General features: G+C 56.2%; 6 protein-coding genes across 6 annotated transcripts; 3 read left to right on the top strand and 3 right to left on the bottom strand.

Annotated features, from left to right (window-relative positions):
• Nucleotides 1–124: 124 nt before the first annotated feature.
• CC84DRAFT_1258364 (HET-domain-containing protein) lies at nt 125–2572 on the bottom strand. The gene is made up of 3 exons (XM_018184821.1): nt 1807–2572; nt 663–1751; nt 125–602 (listed from the first exon to the last, which is right to left on the bottom strand). The coding sequence occupies exons 1-3, from the start codon at nt 2409–2411 to the stop codon at nt 170–172; spliced, it is 2127 nt and encodes a 708-aa protein (XP_018037561.1). The 5' UTR covers nt 2412–2572; the 3' UTR covers nt 125–169.
• A 2158-nt stretch (nt 2573–4730) lies between these two features.
• Nucleotides 4731–6277, top strand: CC84DRAFT_1216187 (uncharacterized protein; the record flags this gene model as incomplete). The annotated part of the gene is made up of 4 exons (XM_018182779.1): nt 4731–5093; nt 5147–5257; nt 5376–5678; nt 5750–6277. The coding sequence occupies 4 exons, from the start codon at nt 4731–4733 to the stop codon at nt 6275–6277; spliced, it is 1305 nt and encodes a 434-aa protein (XP_018037560.1).
• A 1111-nt stretch (nt 6278–7388) lies between these two features.
• Nucleotides 7389–11525, bottom strand: CC84DRAFT_1143559 (kinase-like protein; the record flags this gene model as incomplete). The annotated part of the gene is made up of 1 exon (XM_018176418.1): nt 7389–11525. The coding sequence occupies one exon, from the start codon at nt 11523–11525 to the stop codon at nt 7389–7391; it is 4137 nt and encodes a 1378-aa protein (XP_018037559.1).
• Nucleotides 11526–13591: 2066 nt separating this feature from the next.
• On the top strand, nt 13592–15874 carry CC84DRAFT_1242458 (uncharacterized protein; the record flags this gene model as incomplete). Its single annotated transcript, XM_018184084.1, has 5 exons — nt 13592–13831; nt 13914–14144; nt 14207–14394; nt 14470–14616; nt 14696–15874. The coding sequence occupies 5 exons, from the start codon at nt 13592–13594 to the stop codon at nt 15729–15731; spliced, it is 1842 nt and encodes a 613-aa protein (XP_018037558.1). The 3' UTR covers nt 15732–15874.
• Nucleotides 15875–17272: 1398 nt separating this feature from the next.
• Nucleotides 17273–18544, bottom strand: CC84DRAFT_1089430 (uncharacterized protein; the record flags this gene model as incomplete). Its single annotated transcript, XM_018174306.1, has 1 exon — nt 17273–18544. The coding sequence occupies one exon, from the start codon at nt 18542–18544 to the stop codon at nt 17273–17275; it is 1272 nt and encodes a 423-aa protein (XP_018037557.1).
• Nucleotides 18545–20008: 1464 nt separating this feature from the next.
• CC84DRAFT_1063988 (tyrosine-protein phosphatase-like protein SIW14) lies at nt 20009–20719 on the top strand (the record flags this gene model as incomplete). Its single annotated transcript, XM_018173620.1, has 1 exon — nt 20009–20719. A coding segment is annotated over one exon (711 nt), but the record flags the coding sequence as incomplete, so codon positions are not given.
• Between the last annotated feature and the right edge of the window lie 1184 nt (nt 20720–21903).

The raw sequence follows: 21903 nt of genomic DNA, 5'->3' as shown, positions 1-21903 counted from the left end.
AACCCGTGACCAACTCTCGAGCACAATCCCGCTAAATCGCCATATCGTGGAAGCGTCACTGGGTGGACGTATGGTAGACCAGATGCCGCTGAATACACAGCATGAAAGAGCCACAGAACAACAACGCCGGTTTCGGCAGGTACGATTCTGACGCGACTGGAATACGACATCATACAATTCGCATCGTCTTCGTCACCGTCCCTTGATCCAAACACTTGCCCTCACGATCCATAAGCTCAACATACCCAACACGTCTCCACGTCTCTGCATCCTGCCTTGTGAGAAGTAACCCACACGTAGCGTTGTAACCCTCACTTCCACCACTTGTAAGGAACATCGCTGTAAGAGTCTCGTCGTTGTGTTGTTGCATTGATTTCTCTTTCCTATATGTGTTGTTCTGGCTTTGGTTACGAAGGTGGTCCTGCCACGCCGATGCATCGATTTCCGATGTCGGACCCGTCAAGGTAATCTCTGCAGCCGCGACTTGGCCGTACGGATCGTCAGGATTAGCAAGCTCGACGCTTATGTCGTCTATTCGAGCGAGATCATAGGTGTATGGATAGCCTGCGATGGAAATTTCGCAGTTTAGGCTTGCCCAGCTCCTACATGATTGTGTTATTGAGGGATTCTGAACTGGAGTTCAAATATTGCTCTGGACTTACCAAGACGGGCTCTGTATCAGTGAGTAGGGTCCAGTGTCGATGAATACAGACTCCCACGTTTCGTCGTCCTCGCGATACCTCTTACTTGTCTCTGAAAGCGTGTGCCAGGCAAGTCGAAAAAGAGGTGTAGACCGGTAGTCATAGCGAGGCCCACCAGGAGAAATAGCGCGATCATAATCAACTGGGTGCGGGTCGGGAAGTTGCGATGACGACGATGACGGCAAGAGGAACAGGCCAGCCACGTACCGATCCGGCAGAAACTGACCAAATCGCTTTGCAATAGCAGCGATTGCCGCTAATTTATCCTTGGTCGGATACGTCAAGTCAGTCTTGCTGTACGCTTCGACAAGCTTGTTCCATCTGTAATGCATAGAATCGAACTCGTCTTCATCCCAATAAATGGACGGCCCCGATTTGAGGATCAGCCTGGCAAGCGAGGGTTTGTGGACTTCTCGGCCAGGAAAAGTATAACGGTAGTTAGGGACGCCCGTGGGAAAATACTCATTGCAAGCCTTGTCAAGACACTCCCAAATGACTCGGTCCATGCCGAAGTGTAATGTACGCGGTGACATCAGTCGTTCTTGAAAGACCCACCCACGTCTGTTAAGTGGATGATGCGACGAAGGACCCGCGAAGCCATCATTCTCAGCATCATAGACCACAGTGAGGCTGGCCTCGACACGTGTCTCCTGCGACGCTTGAATCCATGCATCTAAAGGGTCCTTGGTGTCAGGCAAGACTCCACTCCTTTCGTAGATGTAAGCCGTCTGCAGGAAATGTGCGTCTCGATCAACGTAACAACCTTGGCTTGCATCAGAAGCGCGAGCGACGGCAATATTAAGCTCGCAATTTGCGTAGACCTCGCCCATGAGGGTAGTATGGTATTGCCAATCTTCATTCGAGCCAGAGCCAGATTGCAGAATACATAAGCTGTCAATCCATATGTAGTAAATCCCAAGTCGCTTGCACGTCTGGATGGCCTCGCGAAAGCTTTTGGGTAGGTCTGCCATTGAAATGCACTGTCGCAGCTGGGCCTCGTTGGACGCAGTCAGATTCAGGAAAGACGGATTTTTGCCCCAGCAATGACTTCTGAGGTTCCAATATGGTAAGTATTCCTTTTTTACATAGTGGGGTCATTGCTTACAAGGCGACATATTTGTAGGCACCTACCTCTGGCTTCGTATCAACCAGACGACAACCTGACAGCTCGTCCTGAGGAATCTCAATCAGTCTTGGTGGCAGAAAATTCTGTTCTCGTACGCTCTCTACTTGCTGGCAAAACGAGTGTTCATTTTTGCATTTGTCAAGCCAGTCCAGCGCCTGTCTGGAGACCTCCACGTCTCCAGTATTGGGTGCGATATTTCTTCCGAGAAACTGATCCGGTCGAACACGCCATGGCTCATCGTTCAGATCCGTTTTGACATCTTTCAATAGGTCTATCCACCAAGGTGGTGTCTCCTGGGGACATTGTGACTCTAATCTTTGTAAAACAATAGTGCCCTTGCCCAGCCACGAAGCCTGTCCTTGGAAAGTGATGTTGTCCATGCCAGAGCAGTTGTACGTGTTGAAGCTCTCTGTTTCTTTCTCACCCGCCTCGTCTGGGCCAAATTGTTCGCGCCACAGTAGCAAGCTTTTGCAAATCTTGCATCCGGCTTGCGCAGCTTTTACCACAACGTCAAAGCTAGCATGGTGTGGTTGGGGTTCGAAAGATGGCTTCAGAACCATTCCAATGCAGGTAGCACAAAGCATGGCGAACTAGATCTCCGTCCAGAGATCCTTGCTTTTCCCAGTTTGTTTCCACGTGCTGCAGGCAGCAGTGCTATAGTGGAAGAAGTAAATTGACAGAGTTACCACGGATTGTTGTTCAATACATCCATATTATCAAAGGTTGAGGAATGTTTGCCAAATCACGACAGGAGTAATTATAGGAATTGTTGACTGCGGATGCGGGGGCGCTGGAAGATATTGTGGAGAAGACAAGACATAGTAGTGACCCACCTTCTACAAGAGGGAAGGCGCATACGCAGCTTCAGTCGAGACACCGTGACCAGACCTTCTGAGACGTCTCCAGTATTGATGCAGATCCGCAACGCGGAAATTGGATTGTACGTTGCTTCTTCGCTCAGTGAACTGCGAAGCAATCACGCCGACGATGTTGGAGTGAAACAGCAGCAAGAGCTCCCGTATGCATCGACCCCACCCCGATTCTAGACCTTCTCTCCCCCTGCCGTCGTGCAACCACCGCTCACCCAACGCATGCAACCCATAGCAGGGTTGCGGATCCTGCGATATGCAACCCCACCGCATGCGTTTTTTCTCAAGTGCATGCCCAGCCTCAGGTATGACCCGATGGCTTGAAAGTTCACAAGCAATCCACGATGAAAAGACAAATTAATGCCGTGAGGAAAATGCTGTAGGGCTTGCGGGTACGGAGACCCTTCAACGCGCATGTGACTCGTGATTGCGCGTTCCGTGTCGTGGCCAAAAATGTCTACCGGTTCACCGTTAGAAACGGCGAGAATGCATACAATAGGCAGCCGCTGCGTCACCCTTCTAGAAAAGACGACCATCCATACGTGCATAATTTCTGCATAACGTTGGTGTCACGCCAGGTCCCATGCATTTCGAATGGCAAAGTTCTCGTATCGCGGCGGCCGTCTTCACCGTGCTCCGACTGCCCTGCATTGGAGACAAAAGCAGCTCTTGCCGATGCCTACTCCGCCGTATCGAGGCAGTGTTTGCTTGGTCGTTTGTCCAGTCACGAAAGGGCTTGTGACTCGATGTGACTCGATGTTATTGATGTCAGTAATGGCGCGTCCCAAATTTCATTTTGCGCGTCCAGGTCATCGTTAGAATTCGCCTAGCCAGGCGCACAGTTGGTGTTCGAGGTATCCTACTAGAAATGCTAGTGCATCGTGGGAGCTCAGAAGGACCCTGACGATCCCATGGGTGAGCGACTCCTGCTGCAACAGAAGATGCCCTGGAAATCCTGAATGTTTCTAATCTCGACCAGAACCTAGAATAAAGATCAAGCCGTGTTTCTTCCGCAGGTGCTGGAAACGAGTAGTGGCATTCTGATATACCTCGGATGAACGATAGGCTCTTGTGCAACAACAGCATCAAAGGGTCTCGTAGCTGGTACTGTTCAAGACGGCGAGGTCGGACAAGGAACTGGTAATAGTAACAGCTCGTATCGAAGCCAGATATAGCAGCAACAACGGCAGCACGTGTGATCGCGTACACCCGGCAGTCGGGGAGCGTTCCGCCAATCCTGTCAAGAACGGTCTAGTTCACTTGGCCCTGTCCAAGATCGCCCGGTTGCCTTGAAATTAATTGAATCCGATGGACAGCGTGCCTGCGACCGCATCACCGACGCGTACCGATGCAGCGGATGCGCCGTCTTTGCTTTTCAGCTCGAGATATTATTACTTCGTGCTGGTTGTCTTCAAGTCCACGAATGACCTCATATGCTCGTTGCGCGCCCTTTTGGGGATGCGGAGTCGTGCTCCTAGGCCTATCATCGCACATCTCCCAGAGCTTGGCGAGGCTTGTCTTTTCAGCAGCGCAAAAATAGCCTGCGACAGTCGGACGTGAGGGGCGCGTACTGAAACTGCTGTTTTGTTGCACAGTGCCATTTTCAACAGCAGGAATACGAAAGAAGCAGAAGACGCGTCGAATGGCAGCCTTGAGTTCTGCCTCTCACGTGGTGTACGCCGGCGTGCTGCAAGTTGACGCAGTGTCGGCTCAGCCTTCAACCCGCTACGTCGGCTGCGTTCCGGTGAGCTGTATCTTGCCGTGCTAAAAACCCCAGGCCCGTCGCGCGGCCGACAGATCGGTGGCAGAAAGACTCCTATTCGTCGGAATACGAGCAAGGCTGTGACTCAGCTGGGCATTCCACCTCATCTCCCCTGGGTCCCAAAGAGAGCTACCCACCCCCTCGTGGAGGTGCTCCACATCTCCGGTCTAAGCCCCCAAATTTTCTCGCAAGTTGGTGCGTGCCAGTCGTGCGGGCTGTATATATCGCGCAGGGGAAGGCTGTTTGCAGCCTTACGCATGTTGAGATCTCCCATGTCGCTGCCATCGCTGCCTGATCGCCAACCCATGGACCATTCCGACGGCTCTTCGAACAGTTCGCCAGATACTTGCCCTGAGATTCGCAGTCGAAGCAACAGCCGAGAAGAGAGCCAACAACCGCCTCCTCAGCCTCGCAAACCGATCCCGAGGAAGGGCCACACCAAGTCTAGACGAGGCTGCTACAACTGCAAGCGACGTAGAATCAAGTGTAATGAGAAACATCCGGAATGCAACCACTGCATCAAGGCAGGGTTACGCTGCGAGTATCCAGCAAATATCATTCAGACAACGCAGCGATCACAGCTGTCTCCAAATCCCCAGGAGATGGTGAATTTGCGCTCAACGCCTGGCGTGTTCGTGAGTGATCCAGATGTCTTGCGTTGCGCGGCAGCATCTGACGTGTAAGGTAGACTATGGCGGATATGCGCCTGTTCCACCACTTTTTGATCACGGCGTATCCTCATCTGCCGGTAGGAGCGGACAAGATATGGATCACCGTGATACCAAGCTTCGCACACAATGTAAGTCATGTCTGCTTCAAGACCCCTAGGGTTGCCTCCTGCGTCATGATGATATTCGACGCAACAGTGGTGCACGCAGATATTCAGTCCTCCATTGAATCAGTGCTGATATCTGCAGTATGAGTACCTGATTCATTCGATTCTCGCACTGGCGGCATCGCACCTGGACGCAGTGTCAAGTGCCAATGTTGCTGAAGAGGCTATATCGCATCGGATACTGGCAGTCAAGGCATTGAACGAAGCGCTGTCAGTGCCGCCGAAGACGAGGAACGAGCGTGATGCGAGAATGGCGGCGGCGTTGGCACTCGCATTCCAGTCAAGCCATCTTCAGGATGGTCTCCTAGAGTTCCTGACCATGGTGAGGGGTTGCAATCTAATCGCCTTGGAGGGCACGCTGGACACCGTCGATTCGGCCTTTCACGTGAGTCCTTATTTCGTGTGCAATTCCATTCTCGGGCAGGTATTGTAGCAGACAGAAGCTGACCAATCCAGGCATTTCGGGAAGATGGGCATCTTGCGACGATGCGAACACGTATGTGCGCGTCGCAGCAGAATTTTGTGGACCGAGATGACCTGGATCTTGCCGCTTTATCGATCCACGATATCGAGTTGCTCAATATGACCGACTGGGAGAGGATGTTCTGGGATGCGTTGATCCGAACAGTGGAGAACGCCTACGACAGACCGATCCAAGCGTATACTACTTTTGTCCAACTGTATAACATCCCATCGCGATGGACGCACGACGAGTTTCAGTCTTTCATCGATCCAAATAATAGTGTCGCTCAGATTCTGTTAGGCCATTTTATCGCGCTGCAAGCTGTGTTGACGCCGATTTTGATGCTCGAAAGGGTAGGATTCCAGGGTATCGATGCACCAACCTCCGTGCTAGGATGGGTCGACGGAATTTACAAGAACGTGCCTCCTGGGTTGAGACATTATATGGAGTGGCCCAGGCAGGTGACGCGGTATCCAATGATGAGGTTCTATGGGCAGAAGCACCTAGGTTACTACGAGTGAGCATGGGACTCGGAGATTCTCACTTGATAGCGAAACCGATCCTGAGGTGGAACCGTCGAAGAAGGAAGTTCTGGGCGACAGTTGGAGGTACGTGTCATGATACCCTGGCGGTCTTCGCACCTGCCAATGCACTCGCTTTGTTGCTTTGAGACATTCGCTCCTAGCAGTCATCTATCAATCCTGTATAATTAGAAGTAATCCGTTCGTCAAGAAGAGATTATAAAAATTGAATGTGAAGGTGCTGAAGTGAACACGTTGTGAGAGTGTTGGAACCAGTCAGCAGTGACGATTGCGAAGATGGAGCTGGTGTACACTCTGCAGGAAAGCGCCGATCCGCTTCAATCTAATCCGCGTATTGAGTGACGGGTATAAGTTGAAAATGATGGCTGGTTCAGAATGCATGTTATTCATTCGGTCAAGAGTCTGGGTTGGTCTTACTCAAGGGCATGCATACACAACCAAGGCAGGATAAGACAAATCACAGAACGGCATATATACAGCTGAACCCAGTCCACTTCGTCTCATCTCATCATTATGCATCTCACCCCACCATCAAAGTAGAGAGTTTCGTCCGTCCCATCCCATGATATATCTAACACGCGCAACCCCCGGTTGCCCAACCTCGCCATTTATCCCTCATCAAAGGTATACAAAGCACACGTCGTCCCGACATCATGAAACAACACGCGCCAATCCATATGCACATGCAAAGCCAAAAGAAACAAGAAAGGAAAAATCAGACATTACAAAGACCGCCGGAAATGAAGGGCAAGAAAGCGCGCAGATGGAGATACGATGTGTCGAAAAGTGCGCCGCCCCATGTTGTTCTGTAAGAAACCCTTGCGGTTGCACCTCGCAGAGGCACGGCGACCCGCGACCGCCATGGTTGGGGGGAATACATGTTATAAACGTGTTTTTTTTGGTACATGCGACGACTGCTGACTCCTGGTATATGCGATAACAATGTGGAAACCGAACTCGACGGGTATATGTGTTTGTGACCAGGATAGTATGAGACGGTAGTCGTACATGTGGATCAGTAACTGGAAATAAGTATGGGTAGTAACGCAGCAGCCCAAGTGGATCGGCATGGGTGGGTGGACCAAGTGGATCAGTCGATGCCCGGCGGTGGAACCTTCTTCACCGTGCCGTTACTCCCGCTGCGGTTCGAGCGACGTCGATATCCGAGTTCTTTACGAACATTTGCCCGGGCAAGCTCGGCATTGGTAATGGATTCGCTTCGTGAAGGCTTAGGCGCAGGCTTCTTTTTCCCCATGACTAGAAACTCCTCCTCTGAGTCTTCGTCTTCGCTCTCGACAGCATGGTCTCCGTCATAGCCAGCTGGGTCGTCAGTTGGCGTGTTGAATTGGTTGATATGAATGGAGCTGCCAGAAGCTGCAGGTGTCATCTTAGACATTGCATGTTCATCCAAGGCCAGCGACGACGTTGCCGAAGCCACTGAAGGGACCGACGGGTTTGAAGTAGACTGCGATATGCAGGTGAACTGCTCTTCTGACGAGCTTGATGCGATTGGTCTCATCTGGGCTGGAGTCATGACTGGTCTGGTGACGGGACTAGTTGCGTATGGCGGCTGCTGCACATGCTGCTGGCTGAGGAACTCTTCGACTTTGTGGTGGCGTTGAAGGAAAATTTCATCATCAGGGCTTGGAGGACACTCGATCTGGCTCTGAGCAGATGGAGGTCGTTGAGAGGAATTTAAGTTGGCTCTTTGCCGTTCAAGCTCCGCCTCTCTGAGCCTTCGGCGAAGAAATTCGTCTTTGGCCCTGTTGAACCTGTCTTCCGATGTTTCTTGAGTCGCAGGCGGGGCTGCAATAATTGGCGCAAGATCTAGGGAAGGTCCAACTTCTAGCTCATTGTTGGCAGCCCAGGACTTGTGCAGACGTGACGACATTGACGACAATGAAGACTGTCGCGATGAAGCCCTTTCCGCACGGCTAGCAGTATACAAGTCCGACAGTTGAGGAGACGTGCCCAAAATAGTAGGCGAGAGTTCCTTGAGCAGATCCGGCTGGTCAACCGTCCCAGAAGCAAAGTCAGTGCTTACCGCCAGACTGGCCATCCCATGAGGGTCGTCGCTCGAACCAAACATCCTGTCGATAGACTTTGCGCGACTGACCTCCCGGGGAGGTATCAGTCGCCTCTCCTCAGGTCTTGTATCATGTACTACACGTTTCGGCATGCCGCCGTAGATGCCACTAAGGTTTGAGCCACCTGGTGTATCAAGAGCCGTCGGGGTCCCCGGCAGCGCTGGTGGAATGCCCGGTGATGATGGAAAGCCCTGCGCAGACCACTCCCCCAGGCGGACAGTGCGAATGGAAGCAGCCGACGACAATGTGGAATGCGCACGGTCGGGGAGACGCGGGCGCCCACCAAAAGTCAACGGAGACGGATGCTCACGGCTTTCGGCGCTGTGAGCCGGCGACGCGGTCCGAGAATTTGCGCCGTCGAAATACCGCGACCGAATGCTCGTATCAGGGCTTGCTGTTACGCTATGGGAAAGCGGATGTTCAGATTCTCTCGACTTGCTAAGCGCTTCGTATATAGACATGCCTGGACCTAGACTTGGTCGGCGTCCTTCCTGGCTGATAGTGCTGCTCGACGAGTTTGCACTGAGGCTAGGAGGACCATCTTGCCCGCTAGTCGTGCTCTGAGCTCTGTTTCGTGGTTTGGACTCTCGACGGGTCAGACTGCGGGTGATGTCTTTGAGTTTGGTGACAGTGTATCGCATCTTCTCAAATAGAGCGCCGAAAGGAACGACGGCCTTTTCGATATCTTCCTTGGAAATTTCGATCTTGTTACCCTCAAGTTGCTTCTCGGTCTCCTTGACCCATTTGTCTGCATTGTCGATGCCTTGCATAAGCCAGGGGTGACGCTTAATATCGGGTATCGTTATTCGCTTTCGTGGATCCTTGATCAATAGTCTCTGCAATAGGTCTCGCAAGTCCTCATTGACAGCTTCGTAGTCGAGATCGTGGTCCATCCTCTTGTCGCCGGAACTCAAAAACATGCGCCCATGCGAGTTCGGTCGAGAGTTAGGACTATCATCTACAGGCTTGAGCCGATATGTGGGGATGTACGGCTCGTCATCGGTAATGCGCTTCATCAGGAAGAATTGATTCTGATCGTGGAACGGAACACGTCCGTAGATGAGGCAATACAATGTTACACCAAGCGCCCAAACATCGATGGCTTTGTCGATTTTGTAAGGCTCGGCGTCAAGCTCAGTGTTGCAGAGTTCGGGTGCATAGAAAGCCGGCGTCCCAACTGTCTTAGCCAACTCGATGGCCTCGTCGACCTCTGGTGCATCAGATTCGGACTGGTCGCCGGTGCTGTCCTGACGAGGCGCACTCCCCAGGTACGAGACACCAAAGTCGGAGATCTTGACCCGTCCAAGGGATGTCATGAGTAGGTTCGCAGGCTTGATGTCGCGGTGAATGACATTCTGGAAGTGGAGATACTCCAGCCCGAGGACGGTGTCTCGAAACGCCGCGCGAGCTTTCTCAATCGTCATGACGGGGACGTAATGGAAATGCTCAGGAACTTCTTCCTCGGCATTAGTAAGGTGCGATGAGCTGCTGCCAGCGATGCTTGGGGTGCGACCACGGAACGCTTCTGTGTCGTATGCCCCATACATTGTCCCTTCTAAACCAGTCGGGGAAGAGGACTCCTCCCGCGCGTTAGCCGAAGGCGTCCCAGCGCGGAAGGCAGTCTCCATGGCAGCATCCTGGCTGATGCTCGATCCCTGGCGATCAGAACAGGCCAACCGACTAGCAGGTCTCTCGCCTTCACGTGCTGACGCTCGAGGGCTGTATTCGTTGTCCGAGTAGTCGTCTTCCGAGTCACCACCAAGCTCAAGACTCCAAGCCTCATTCCCGGTCTCTTGCATCTTCAAGAGCCTACGTTTTCTGGCCTGGCGCCGCTGTTGCCGTTGTAGTTTCTGGTGTGCTAGCTTGATGATAGCATCATCCTCCATCTTAGCGCTCTCGTTGTCGAAGATGCCTTCGGACTCCCGCTGGATGCGGCGCCATTCTACAAGACAGATTTCTTTAGCACCTTCCTTTCTCCACTTTACCTCACCCAGTGAGACGTGTTCCAAGATGATGTAGACCTTCTTTTTAGAGGGATCATCGATGACTTCGAGAAGGCCAACGATGTTTTCGTGACGAGCCTTCTTGAGAATGGCGATCTCCCGCTTGATCTTGTCTTCATGGCTCGTGTTCTTCCCTAGGCGACGGCGTTTTGAGTAGCGGTCGATGATCTTGATTGCGACTGTAGCACCGCTCTGAAGATCGCGCCCCAACTTGACCTTGCCGTGCATGCCGCGGCCTAATTCGTCGAGGATCTCATAGTGGTTGATAATCTTGCGTCCGGACATAGGGTCCACATCCACATCGGCCACGTGCGTTTCCTTTGGTGCTTGTCTGTGCGTATAATGGAGCCAGGGGCCCGAGTAGAGGTTGTCGTCGGATTGTTCATTGTGCCGGAGTCGAGGCTCGTTTGGGCTGAAGAGGCCAGGGCTGCTCGCCGGAGAGTTTCCAACGGTGCGAGAGCCAGTGTCCATGAGGCCGCCGCGATAATGCTCGCCAGGCAGCCCAAAAGTGGAGATATGCGACATGGAATATCCCGAATGGTGGGAAGGCTGCGAGCTTTTAGCGCGCAGGATGTACGGGGTCTGGTTCGGGTGCTGTTGCAACTGGAGGGCGGCATAGGATTGATTGGGATAGACGGGACCGTCCCGGGGCTCTGGAGGGAGGTAGGCGTGGGACGCGTCTACCGAGTTCGCACGGACCGTGGCAGCGCTGGCTGTCGATGCGCTCGAGAGGTCGCGTTGAAACGGTGGACGGTCAGTTTCCGAGGAAGGTGCAGGCGACGGCCTACTTGCCCGCCACGAGGACGCAAAGCTGCTCGAGCGCGGCGGGTTTAGGGCAGCATCCTCACCTGTAGGCGACGGCTCGGTGGAGGGATTCGTGTGCGGTATTTTGGAGGGCAGCACCCGCAGCGGCTGGGGCGAGAAGTAGCTGGGCTCTGCGGTGAGCGAAGAGGTGTGGTGCCGCAGCGTCTCGTTGACGGCATCCGAGACCGAGGGAACCTCTGAGCGCGGCGTGCTGTCGGCCTCGCCTCCCTCTGCCGGCCTGTCCCCATGCTCTACCGTGGTGTTTTGTTGAGCGTTGGCGTGGAAGGGCGCAAAGTCGTGGACGGCAAGCGCAGACGCCTCGTTTGCGTCCATGTAACACACGGCGGACGAGGGCGAGTGGGATTGCGGAACGTCTGCCCTCGGTTCCACCTCTTCCGCTGTCAAGCTCGTACTCGGGTCGTCGGCCATGGCAGCCGCAAGGTGGGCGTCCTGCAGGTTTGGATTCATTCGGACTCAGGCGCCAGATCGCGCCGACGTGGCCTCGCACCCTTAGGTAGATGGCACAACCATGTCTTGCCGCGGTCGTTTATGCGTTATCGGAGGGGCGCGAGGGCGATGGCCGTAGCATGCTGGTGCGGGCTGGGAGTCGGGGTGCAGCGATGCCCTCGAGCGGGCTGGGCGGGCGCTGTTCTGTGCAGGCGCCGTGTCTGGCAGTGGGGTGTGGAGGGGCGTTGGGTGTCTTTGACGGGCCGTGGTGGTTGAGACAGGCACTGACAGGCACTGGCAGGCACTTTCGAGTGGCCCGACGTCGCGGAGGACTAGCAGCTCAACCGAGCGGGCAGACAGCACAAGGTAGCCGTTAGGGGCAATGATGGACGCAGGGCAGATGATTTGGCGCAAGTGTAGGGACGGCGGTATATGACGCTGAGGCGGGCAGAGACGTAAGGTGGGTCGCCCTCGGAGCAGTGACGGAGTGACGGACGGACAGTGCGCCAGAGCTTGAGGCCGGGACCGAAAACAAAGCCTCGCAGCTACGTACAATGCATGCAGTCGACACGGGCAGGGCGCGAACAAAAGGGCCCGGCAGGCAGCCCGGCCAGTGCTGCTCTCTGGCAGGAAGTGGGCCTGGCGGTCTTGCGGACGCTGCTGGGGATCTGCCAGTGCGCGACGACGTCCGCGCAGAGAGCGAGCAGATGGCTCGAGCGATGCCAATGCGCCGCAGCGTTTCACGCCCCACCAGCGCAATTCCAGTCTACCCGTATCGCCGCACAGAGCCAATGACGTCTACTGCGGCCGTCGCGAACAGGTGATTCCATACGCGGGCGTCGGTAATGATGCAGCATGGCGTGCACGCTTGCGAAAGCTCCCTGGCGCGCTGCGCAGCCGCTAGCCCGCCGCAGCCAAGCGCAGCCTGGGCGTGATGCACCATCCCGGACGCGCTCTTTGCAGGGCGCGTCAAGGTCCCAACACGATGCGTGTGGCGTTCTCAATGCCTCGAGAGGGTGTTCGCTGCTGATCGTTGGGCCTGCCTGCGTGCGCGCCCTCGATGCTGCTGTCTTGGGCGCCGCAGCGATGCCATGTTGACGAGAACAATGGCCTCTCCACCACGACGGCCGTGCCTCTCGTCGCCGTGGCCCTCGCCCCGCTGGCGATGCACGCCGACTCCGCACTGCCAACGCAGGTCGACGGGGCAAGAGTACGTACAGGAAAGCGTGCTGGGGCGCGCTGCGCTAGGCACACTGTACGGTATCATTTCAATAATGGGGATCGGATCCAACAGGCCACAGCACCCAGGGCCTCCTCATGCGCCCGCAGCTACGGTCTTTTCTCTAGCCGCGATAAGCAATACCTGACCAATGTCATGTTGCAGCAGCCGCAACCCCAGATTTTCGCCCTCGCCCCTCGTCTGTTTTGCTTCTTCGCTCCCGCCTCCTGCACCTGTCCCAGAGAGCGACGACAGCCGCCGAACCCGAGCGACCGAGAGACCCGAGTGGAGCACCAGCGACCCTCCGCCGCCCATCGTGTTTTCACGGCCAGCAGCCTCAGCAGCGCACACGCATAGTAGCCCACGAGAAAATACTGACGTGGCCGCTGCCAGCCGCGCTTTTTCCCAAGCGCTGCGCTGCTGCGGCCACGACTCGGCGCCGGCCACCTCACGATGCCTAGTCTGGCGTTGTGCCGGGCGAGCGCGAGCGGACTGCGACTGCAGCACGCATGAGCTATCGTGAAATACCCTTTTGCGTTAGACTGCGACCTCATTTTCCGTCACGGTGCCTGGTCAGAGCGCCCGCAATTCCTCGCTTGCAGTTACACCCTGCGCCGCGCCAGCTCACGGACCGCCCATCGACGTTCCAGGCCGGCCCGCACTTTCTGCTCTCCATCCTCGCCATTCCCAATCCTCGTCATCGTGCTCGATTGCGCCGCCGCTTGATTGCTCCATGCCCGCCAGCGACACCCACACGGCCACGCAAGAGGCCAAGACTGGCCATGCACCTCCATCCCGATCCTCCACCAGCTATCGTGACTTCGCGCTAGGCCCATTCGCCCTGCTGCTGGCCTTCCGCATCGTCAACGCTTTGACGCTGCGCACCTTCTTCCAGCCCGACGAGTTCTTCCAATCCCTTGAGCCAGCATGGCAGCTTGCCTTTGGCCAGCCCGCCCGCGCCTGGATTACCTGGGTAAAGCCCCCTCGTGCCGTGCCCACCACCATGCCCTCGCTCGTCTCGCACACAGTCCCATCGTATCTCACACTTTGTTCAGGAGTGGACCGCCCAGCTGCGGTCGTCCTTGCATCCCGAGCTGTTCGCCGTCGTCTACAAGGTGGCGGCAGAGCTGGCTGAACTCTGTGGCTTGGGCCCTCCTGCAAAAGCCGAGCTGCTCCTGGCTGCGCCGAAACTTACCCAAGCGGTATTTGCGGCACTGCTAGATTGCTACACCTGGAAGATTGCTGAGAAAGCCTACGGTCGTGGTTGTCGCACTGCATATACTACTGTGCGTAGCCCGCCCGTCATATTGCCAACGTCCTCGTAGATTCTGATGCTCCGCGACCGTAGCTTGCATTGTCCGTATGCAGTCCCTGGCAGTGGTTTTGCTCGACCAGGACCTTGTCCAACTGTCTTGAGACGTCCATCACAGCTGTTGCAGTTTATTACTGGCCTTGGCACGCGCCGGGGCCTGCATCGCATGATAAGAAGCAACCCCAAATTGCCGGCCAAGACTCGCCCCTACACTCCAGCGCTCAGTAAGTGTGAAGTGGAACATGGAAACGTCGTCCGCGCAACCCTCTCTAGCGCCGGCACTGATACACTTGCTGCAGGCTGCGTCTGTCGCTGCTACTAGCAGCCTTCGCCTGCATTCTACGCCCAACCAATGCCCTCGTATGGATCGTTCTATTGCTCCCAACATGGTGGCACGCCTCAACCCGGCAGCGATATATTCTGATCCGTGAAATTTCGCTCTGCGGGTAAGTTTTGCATACATCCGCTTGCCCTGGTCCCATTCCATATCATCAACCCCAATCGGCGATCGACTGACACCATCAGTGTTGTCACCATCGCCTGTTCTGTCCTTTCCGACAGGTTCTACTACCAGGCATGGACCTTCCCGCCCCTACGGTTCCTCTACTTCAACATCGTCCAGTCATTGGCCGTCTTCTATGGTAAAAACCGCCCCGACTACTACCTGACCGAAGGGCTGCCCCTTCTGCTCACGACGGCCTTGCCCTTTGCCCTCGTCGGGCTCTGGCACGGCCTATCTGGGAAGCTGTCACCTCACTCCGGACACACCCGGGACGCTGAAGCCCAAACGCTGCTCTCCCGACTGGCGTGGATATCGCTACTCGTTACCGCTTTCCTGAGCCTGATCGCCCATAAAGAAGTCCGCTTCCTATACCCTATCCTGCCCTTCCTACACGTGCTCGCCGCCAAGCCCCTCGACACCTTCTTCCCTTCCCACACGTCGATCCCCCGCAAAGCCCTTCTTGTCTTTCTCCTCACTACCAATCTCCTCATCGCCGGGTACGCCAGCCAGGTCCACCAGCGCGGCGTCATCGACGTCCTCGCCCACCTCCGTCATGAACATGAAGCACGCAATTACCCTGCATCCGGTACCGGTGCCGTAACGCGCCCAACCAATTCCACTACTGCCTTTCTCATGCCCTGTCACTCCACGCCCTGGCGCAGCCACCTCGTCCATGCCTCCCTCTCCGCCTGGGCCCTGACCTGCGAGCCCCCACTCTCGATCCCGCCTTCGGACCGAGCCGCGTACCTTGACGAGGCGGACCAGTTCTTCGTCTCCCCCGGACCCGCTGGTTGGCTGGCGGAGCACATGGAATACGTCGACACGGTGAGGGCGAGCGGCAGCCGGTCGAGCCGCCACTGGGGCCGCGTCGACCCCAACGTGCAGCGCGCGAACAGACGAAGCTGGCCGCAGCACCTGGTTTTCTTCGCGCAGCTGGAGCCTGTGCTCAAGGAGTACTTGAAGGAGAGCAGGTACAGGGAGTGTTGGCGGGGATTCAATTCGCACTGGCACGATGATTGGCGTAGGCGGGGGGATGTGTTGGTATGGTGCTTGGACTGAGGGACGCAGGCGGGACGGCGGAGAGATCTGTGCCTCGCATGGCGCGGAGCCGGGGGCGGAGCCGCGGCCGCGGCCGCTGCTGCGTGGTGTGCTGGATGTATCTATGTAATTACCGTATGTATTTTGTGTGTCGTTGGTTGGCAATTATCCCAAGACCAGGGTCGGACGGCGCCCCGATTCCGAACGGGCCGGTCCTTTGAAGGATCGAGCTTGGATCAACGCATCTGCCACGCCACCCAACAGCTCACCGCGTGCGTCGATCCCGCGAGAAAAAAAGAAAAAAAGCATGATAGAAAAAAAAATCTTCCACATCCTTGTACCTGCAGATGTACTGTGGGATCGGGCCGGACCCAATCGCTTGGTGAACGCCGTAGTGTTTCAGGGCTTCGGGGACAGGTTGGATGGTCGCAACAGGGCCGTGTGTTTAGGCACCGGATGCTGGAGCTCTTGATTGTGGCATAGATTGCTAGAGACACAAGGTTACAATTTCATCCATTCTCTTCTGTTCAGGGTCTTACATCCTCCCTCGGTGGAGCGAAGGCAGATATGTGGACGAATTGCGCGTAGCCAGTCCGTCGCCCTACCGTACGCATTCCGATACGTACCTACATCGATGGAGATGTATTTGCCCATATACAGTATCACCGCACCGTTGAACAGATAGGCGTCCTCGTTTTTGCTATCCGCGGTGCATACACTGCCTGTCTGTCGGTGTGCATCTCCACTGCGCAAGCGTTCGCAAGCGTAGACTGAACCTGCAGTTGCGCATTCACACACACACACACACACACACACACACACACACACACACACACACACACACACACACACACACAGTGTCTCCAGCTCGAATGTGCAGCAGTGCACTCCAGGATTCCATCGCACTGCTGTCCATATCCTGCTCGGCCTTTCCACACGACACAGACAAAGCATGGCGCTTCCCTTGCATCTCTACCGCTACCTCCATCTTGTCCAAGACCAGTCTGCTTTCTTGTCGCGTCGTTCCCGGAACTATCAGACAGCAGACATCTCAGCTTGATCATGCAGAGGGAGAAGGAACTGTGCGTGCACGCTACCAATGCTCATATAAATGTAGACGTTCCTCTACGGCTGGTGGCCAGGGGCCTGAAACGTTTCGCTCTTTGCGTACATGTAGACCAGAGGAAGTCACTGTTTGGTCCGATCGGAGGTGAAGGAGGTGAAAGGTCAGGCTGGGAGAGTTCTGTCGGATCATCCTTGTAAGAAGACATGTCATATGGAGAGATCTGACGTCGGTTGTTCGAACAAGCATGAATTATTCGTGCACGAATTCTAAGCCGTGGGTCGACCGATTGGATGGACCAGGGAGACATCACTGGTGCAGAGGTGAGCAGTGAACAAGAGTTCGGCAGTTAAAATGGAGACGTTTCTCCGAGCAAAGTATCGCTTCCACAATGATGGAGCGAAATGGGGTGGACTACAAACGATCTATTCCCCAAATTAGGATGCACGTGCTCACTAATGACACACGTAGGACATGACGCCAACTAGTGCCCATAACTCTACAACAAGACCTTCGCGGCAACACTGACGAGCCAGGCTGCGTCCGCCCAGCCCCCGCCTTCTTCACCCGGAGGGAGCTTATCCCCAGCAGCATCAGTCTCCTCACCGGCATTATTCTTGCTATTCGGTGCCTGGACCGCGGCCGCAGCAATAATGGCCTCGCGCTCAAGCTTCCGCCGCTTCGCGTCGACCTCGCGCCGCAGCTTCAGCTCCTCCTTCGTCATGTTCTCCGGTCTGGGCGTCTCATCCTCGTCCTCATCATCCGAGGATGACTCCTCGCCGTCTTCGTCCACGCTGAACAGCGTCCACCCCATCAGCCGGTCCACCCACGTGCCTAGGCCGAACCCGCGCTCGCGCGCCAGCCTCGCAATCTCTTCCTCGTCGCCTTCATTCTCCTCGTCCGCCTCCACGAAGTCCGCCTCTATGGGACTTTCTTCAAACATGCTATCATCATCGAGCTCAAGGCTACGACGCCCGCCGGGAGTCCTCATACCGCTAGCGGTCATCACCAGGTCGGCACGGCTGCCAACCCGGGAACCCCTTCGGCTTGTGCGCGCGCTGGGGACGCGACTGACGACGCGGCTCTGAGCGCGGCTGCCAGCCCGCGAATAGCGCGGCGTGAAAGTGCTGTACTCGAAATCGGCCAGGTGCTCGCCGGAGAGTAGCGCCATGTGCCGGCCGTCGTGCGAGGGGTGCTCCTCATAGTCGTCGCTCTGGTGGACGAGGCTCGTGGAGCTCTCCCGCCGCACCAGCCACCCCTGGCCCTTGGAGTCTCTCGTCTCCCCGGCTATCACCATGCCGGCGCGGTGGAACCATTCGTTGGCCGACTCGCTGGTATGATGGCGGACATGGGGGGGACGCAGAGGCAGGGGCGCGGTACCCTTGCGCGCATGATGGCGGCCTTTGGGCTGGTCGACGAAGCTCACGCCTGGAAGGAGTGCGGTGGTGCTCTTCGCCTTGGGCACGTCGCCAGCATCCCGCACAGGGACATCCGGGTTCATGAAGTAGCCATCATAGGCGTATGCCTTTGTCTTGCGCCGGCCATTGCGGGAGTTGCTGCGGCTCTGGCTCAGGCTGAGAATGCCGGGGGTGGTGGGGGCGCTCTTTTGGGCAATGTACGAGGTGCGCGGGGTGTAGATGCGGTCCTCGTCTGGGGATGGCGGAGCGGAGGCATCGAGTGGATACTGCTTGCTTAGCGGGGCCAGCGAGAGGTTGTTCAGGTTGAGGTTGGGGTAGGAGCGGCGCGTGGACCGTGAGCGGGGAGGGTCCATGGCGCTTCACGGGAAGATGGGAATTCGACGGGGCTATTAGGCCTGAGACGTTGAAATGTCCATGGGGCGATGGACTGATTCAAAAGGCAAGCCAGCGTGCTTGCTGCTGCCCCGAGGTCCAGCAGCTTTCAGAAGCTCGTGCACTGCGCACGGCCGCGAACGCGGGAGCGCCAGGCTGGAACGGGCATGGGCGATGGCCTTCACATGTCTCCCCACCATGACTGGACGATTCTGCATCGTTCGACTGGAACCCGTCCGCGGCCAGTCACCGCCGTGACAATCACCCCATTAGCACCAGCAAGCAGGTCTGGCGTCCTCGGAGCGGGCGTCGGCGGAGACGGCGCTCAACGACGGCGCCAAGGAGCTGGTAAGCGGACGAGACGGGCGAGACTGGCGAGACTGGCAGGGAGGCACCGGCTGGCTAGTTAGGCCGTACCAGCGAACACGACGGGGGCGTCTCCGATAAAAACCAAACCGCGTCGTTGTGGGAGGGGCGATGAGGACGCAGCGGTCGCGTGCGACGGACGGCGGAGTGCGAGGGCGAGCAGAGACGGCACCACACGCCGCAAACCTCGCCGGTCGCAGGGCGCTGAGCAGGGTGCTCTGATGCGGCTCTGCGACAGACAAGCAGCGTCGCGTCGCGGGCCAATGCCCGGGCGCGGTGACGTCGTGGCCTGCTGCGGGGGAAGTTCGGCGGCGCCGTTGCGACTCGTTCCGAGCTGTCCCCTGACTAAGCCTCCAATTTGTCGTCGGACGACTGTGTGCTCGCGGCTTGCTCTTCAACACGACCACTGCCAGTTTGCACCTCGCCTACTCTAGCCTGGCCTCCGTCATTCGCGTCCCCACCACACATTCACACGCCCACTACCCAAACGTCTGCGCCTGCCCTTCCACACCCAACTCTCCACCACCCTCCACCCTTTGACGACTATGCACATCGCCAACTCCACGGTCTGCACCCACAATACACCATGCATCCTTTAAACCACCGGTAACCGCGAAGTAAGTCAACCGCCCAGCACCCTCCTCCCTCGCAGAACCACGGAACCGCGCCGCCTCCACGGCTCGCCTGTGGACACGCGACATTGTGACAACCATGGCTGCATAATGCAATTTTACGTTCAACGCTCACAGCGTCCTAGGCCTCGCTCCGCAGGTGGCTGCACTCTTCTTCATAAGAAGAACGCCTCCATAGCATCCCCAACCCCCAGATTCCCGCCAACTCTCTCGCGCCTTAGAGTTTCCACCACTCGAGCCTTAACACCGACGCGAAACGCGAAGCTCCGGGTGCGGGTATAAGCTGACTTGCCTCTGGTGACGTCCGTCCTAGCGACGAGTACAGGCCTACAGCAGCCCCAACGGTCGTTCGCCTACCGGCTCCGTAGACCGCAGCCCTGTCCAATCTCAACGTCACGCACCGCCATCATGTCCACCAGCACAGTCGAGCAGCCTACTGCCAGGAGCAGCCTGTTCACGAGCGTCAAGAGTTACTTTGCTAGCCTGGGCCTTTCTACCAACACCCTCTTGACCGAACACGCGGAGTGCACGCACCACGAGGATCTAGTCGATGGTGATGAGAACGCAGACGTTGCTACAACACGCACCCCATCTCCCATCACAGAAACGATCGCCCCCGGGCGGTTGCGCTCCTTGTTCCCACCCAGCAACTACGGCGCTGTTGTCCCAGGCAGTGTGTACCGAAGCAGCTATCCCCAGGCAAAAAACTTCGACTTCCTGCGAAGCTTGAAGCTCAAGACCATCATCACCCTGGTTCCCGAGGAGATCTCGGAGGAATATCGCGAGTTCATGAAGTCGGCCGGCATCCAGCACTTTCAGGTGCATATCAACGCCAACAAGGGCGCCGTCCGAGTCCAGAGCTGCGATATCAACCGCGCTCTGAACATCGTGTTGGACCGCTCGAATCACCCCATCCTTATCCACTGCAATAAGGGCAAGCACCGGACTGGGTGTCTCGTTGCTACCGTGCGGCGCATCCAGGGTCTCGACATTGACGCCACCCGCCACGAGTACCACACGTATGCGGACCCGAAGGCTCGCTTCTGGGACGAAGTCTTCTTCGAGCATTTTGACGTCAACACGGTGATGTGGCTTGCGCGCAAGGAGAATTGGGTGCTACCCGAGGTCGATGGGACGCCCATCTCGCCTCCGCCATCGCCAGTCCCGTCGCTGGCGGTCGCGAAGCCGCTGGCTTAGCAGCTAACAACCCCGGACGGGCAATTTCCTATGTTGTTGTTTTCTTACCTTCACACCGGACAAAAGGTGGAAATATCATCTTGCATCAGCGGCGGCGTCGGAAGGGTTAAAAAATAACTACCAAGTCCAAAAGAACTGGGCTCTGGCATTTTTCACAGAGGTGCCTGTCTACCCATCTGACGGGTTCTTCCATCGGGTTCTGCGCATCTTTTCTGGCGTTCTTTTCCTTTGTATGGTCAGCCCCCATCAGTGGCAGCAAAGGTCTATTAATCTGGCCTGGGATATATTGTGCGTTCCTGCTTCTTCGAAGTATTGTATTTTGTACTGCTACTGCATTTAGGAATATACCGGCACACACGCCTGACGTGCACTACTTCGCCACCATCATCCCTTCTCTGAATGCTTCCAAATGACGTGAAGCATCAAAAAAGACAGGTGTGACTCAGGTAAACCTTGTTCTCTTCATCCCAATCGGTGCTGTGACGAGAGTTTGCGTAGCCCGTATGACAGAAGCTGTATGGACACGGAAGTATAACAACTGTGCGAAGCATATGCCGGAAGCGTGAGGCCCGTCGTTTGTGATGACATTTCTCGCAGAAGAATGGAATTATCTTGGAGAGGGGCGCGTGGTAATCGTGTCGACTTTGGGGAACTACCGAAAATGTACGAGGAGGCGGTTGAAAGTTGAAACAAAAAAGGCTGTCGGTCAGTCTCACAAGTCTGAATGAGTATGAGAAGATCGAATATGAGTGACGATGGATGATGGTGCTCTGCACGTTGTCGGCCGGCGGAATGGAAGTGATCATTCACGATGAGTGGCCGCGAGAAAATTGGGACTGCGAGTGCGCGGTCGAGAGGTGGGTGAGTTGGAATGGGCGTTGCTGGTGCTGAAGGCAGCCTGGAGGGCTAAACAGATCTCGAGTACTAGGGAGACGGGATCCACTCCATGGTTTTTTCAGAGACCGACCAACAACGTCAGCCGTGCATGCTTGTACGCCCTTCTCGCGAAGGAGACTGCCACCCTGCCATATGCTACGTGTAGGGATCTTGTGAATGGCCAGGGATTGTCAACTGTACGATAGCAATGGCAGGTACTTGGGACCTTGTCGCCGAGGTTTCCTCGTTTTCGGCTTACTCCGAACTAC

Source organism: Paraphaeosphaeria sporulosa, assembly GCF_001642045.1.
Source record: "Paraphaeosphaeria sporulosa strain AP3s5-JAC2a unplaced genomic scaffold CC84scaffold_4, whole genome shotgun sequence".
NCBI lineage: Eukaryota > Fungi > Ascomycota > Dothideomycetes > Pleosporales > Didymosphaeriaceae > Paraphaeosphaeria > Paraphaeosphaeria sporulosa.
Note: the sequence above shows the minus strand (reverse complement) of the source record. Positions and strands in the feature narration are given on the sequence as shown.

Excerpts from the sequence above, each read along its gene's own strand:
- CC84DRAFT_1258364 (XM_018184821.1), bottom strand. The coding sequence starts at position 2,411 with ATGCTTTGTGCTACCTGCATTGGAATGGTTCTGAAGCCATCTTTCGAA. Across the intron at positions 1,752-1,806 it reads GCCTACAAATATGTCGCCTT|AAGTCATTGCTGGGGCAAAA; the intron begins GTAAGCAATGAC and ends TTGGAACCTCAG. Across the intron at positions 603-662 it reads CTGATACAGAGCCCGTCTTG|GAGCTGGGCAAGCCTAAACT; the intron begins GTAAGTCCAGAG and ends ACAATCATGTAG.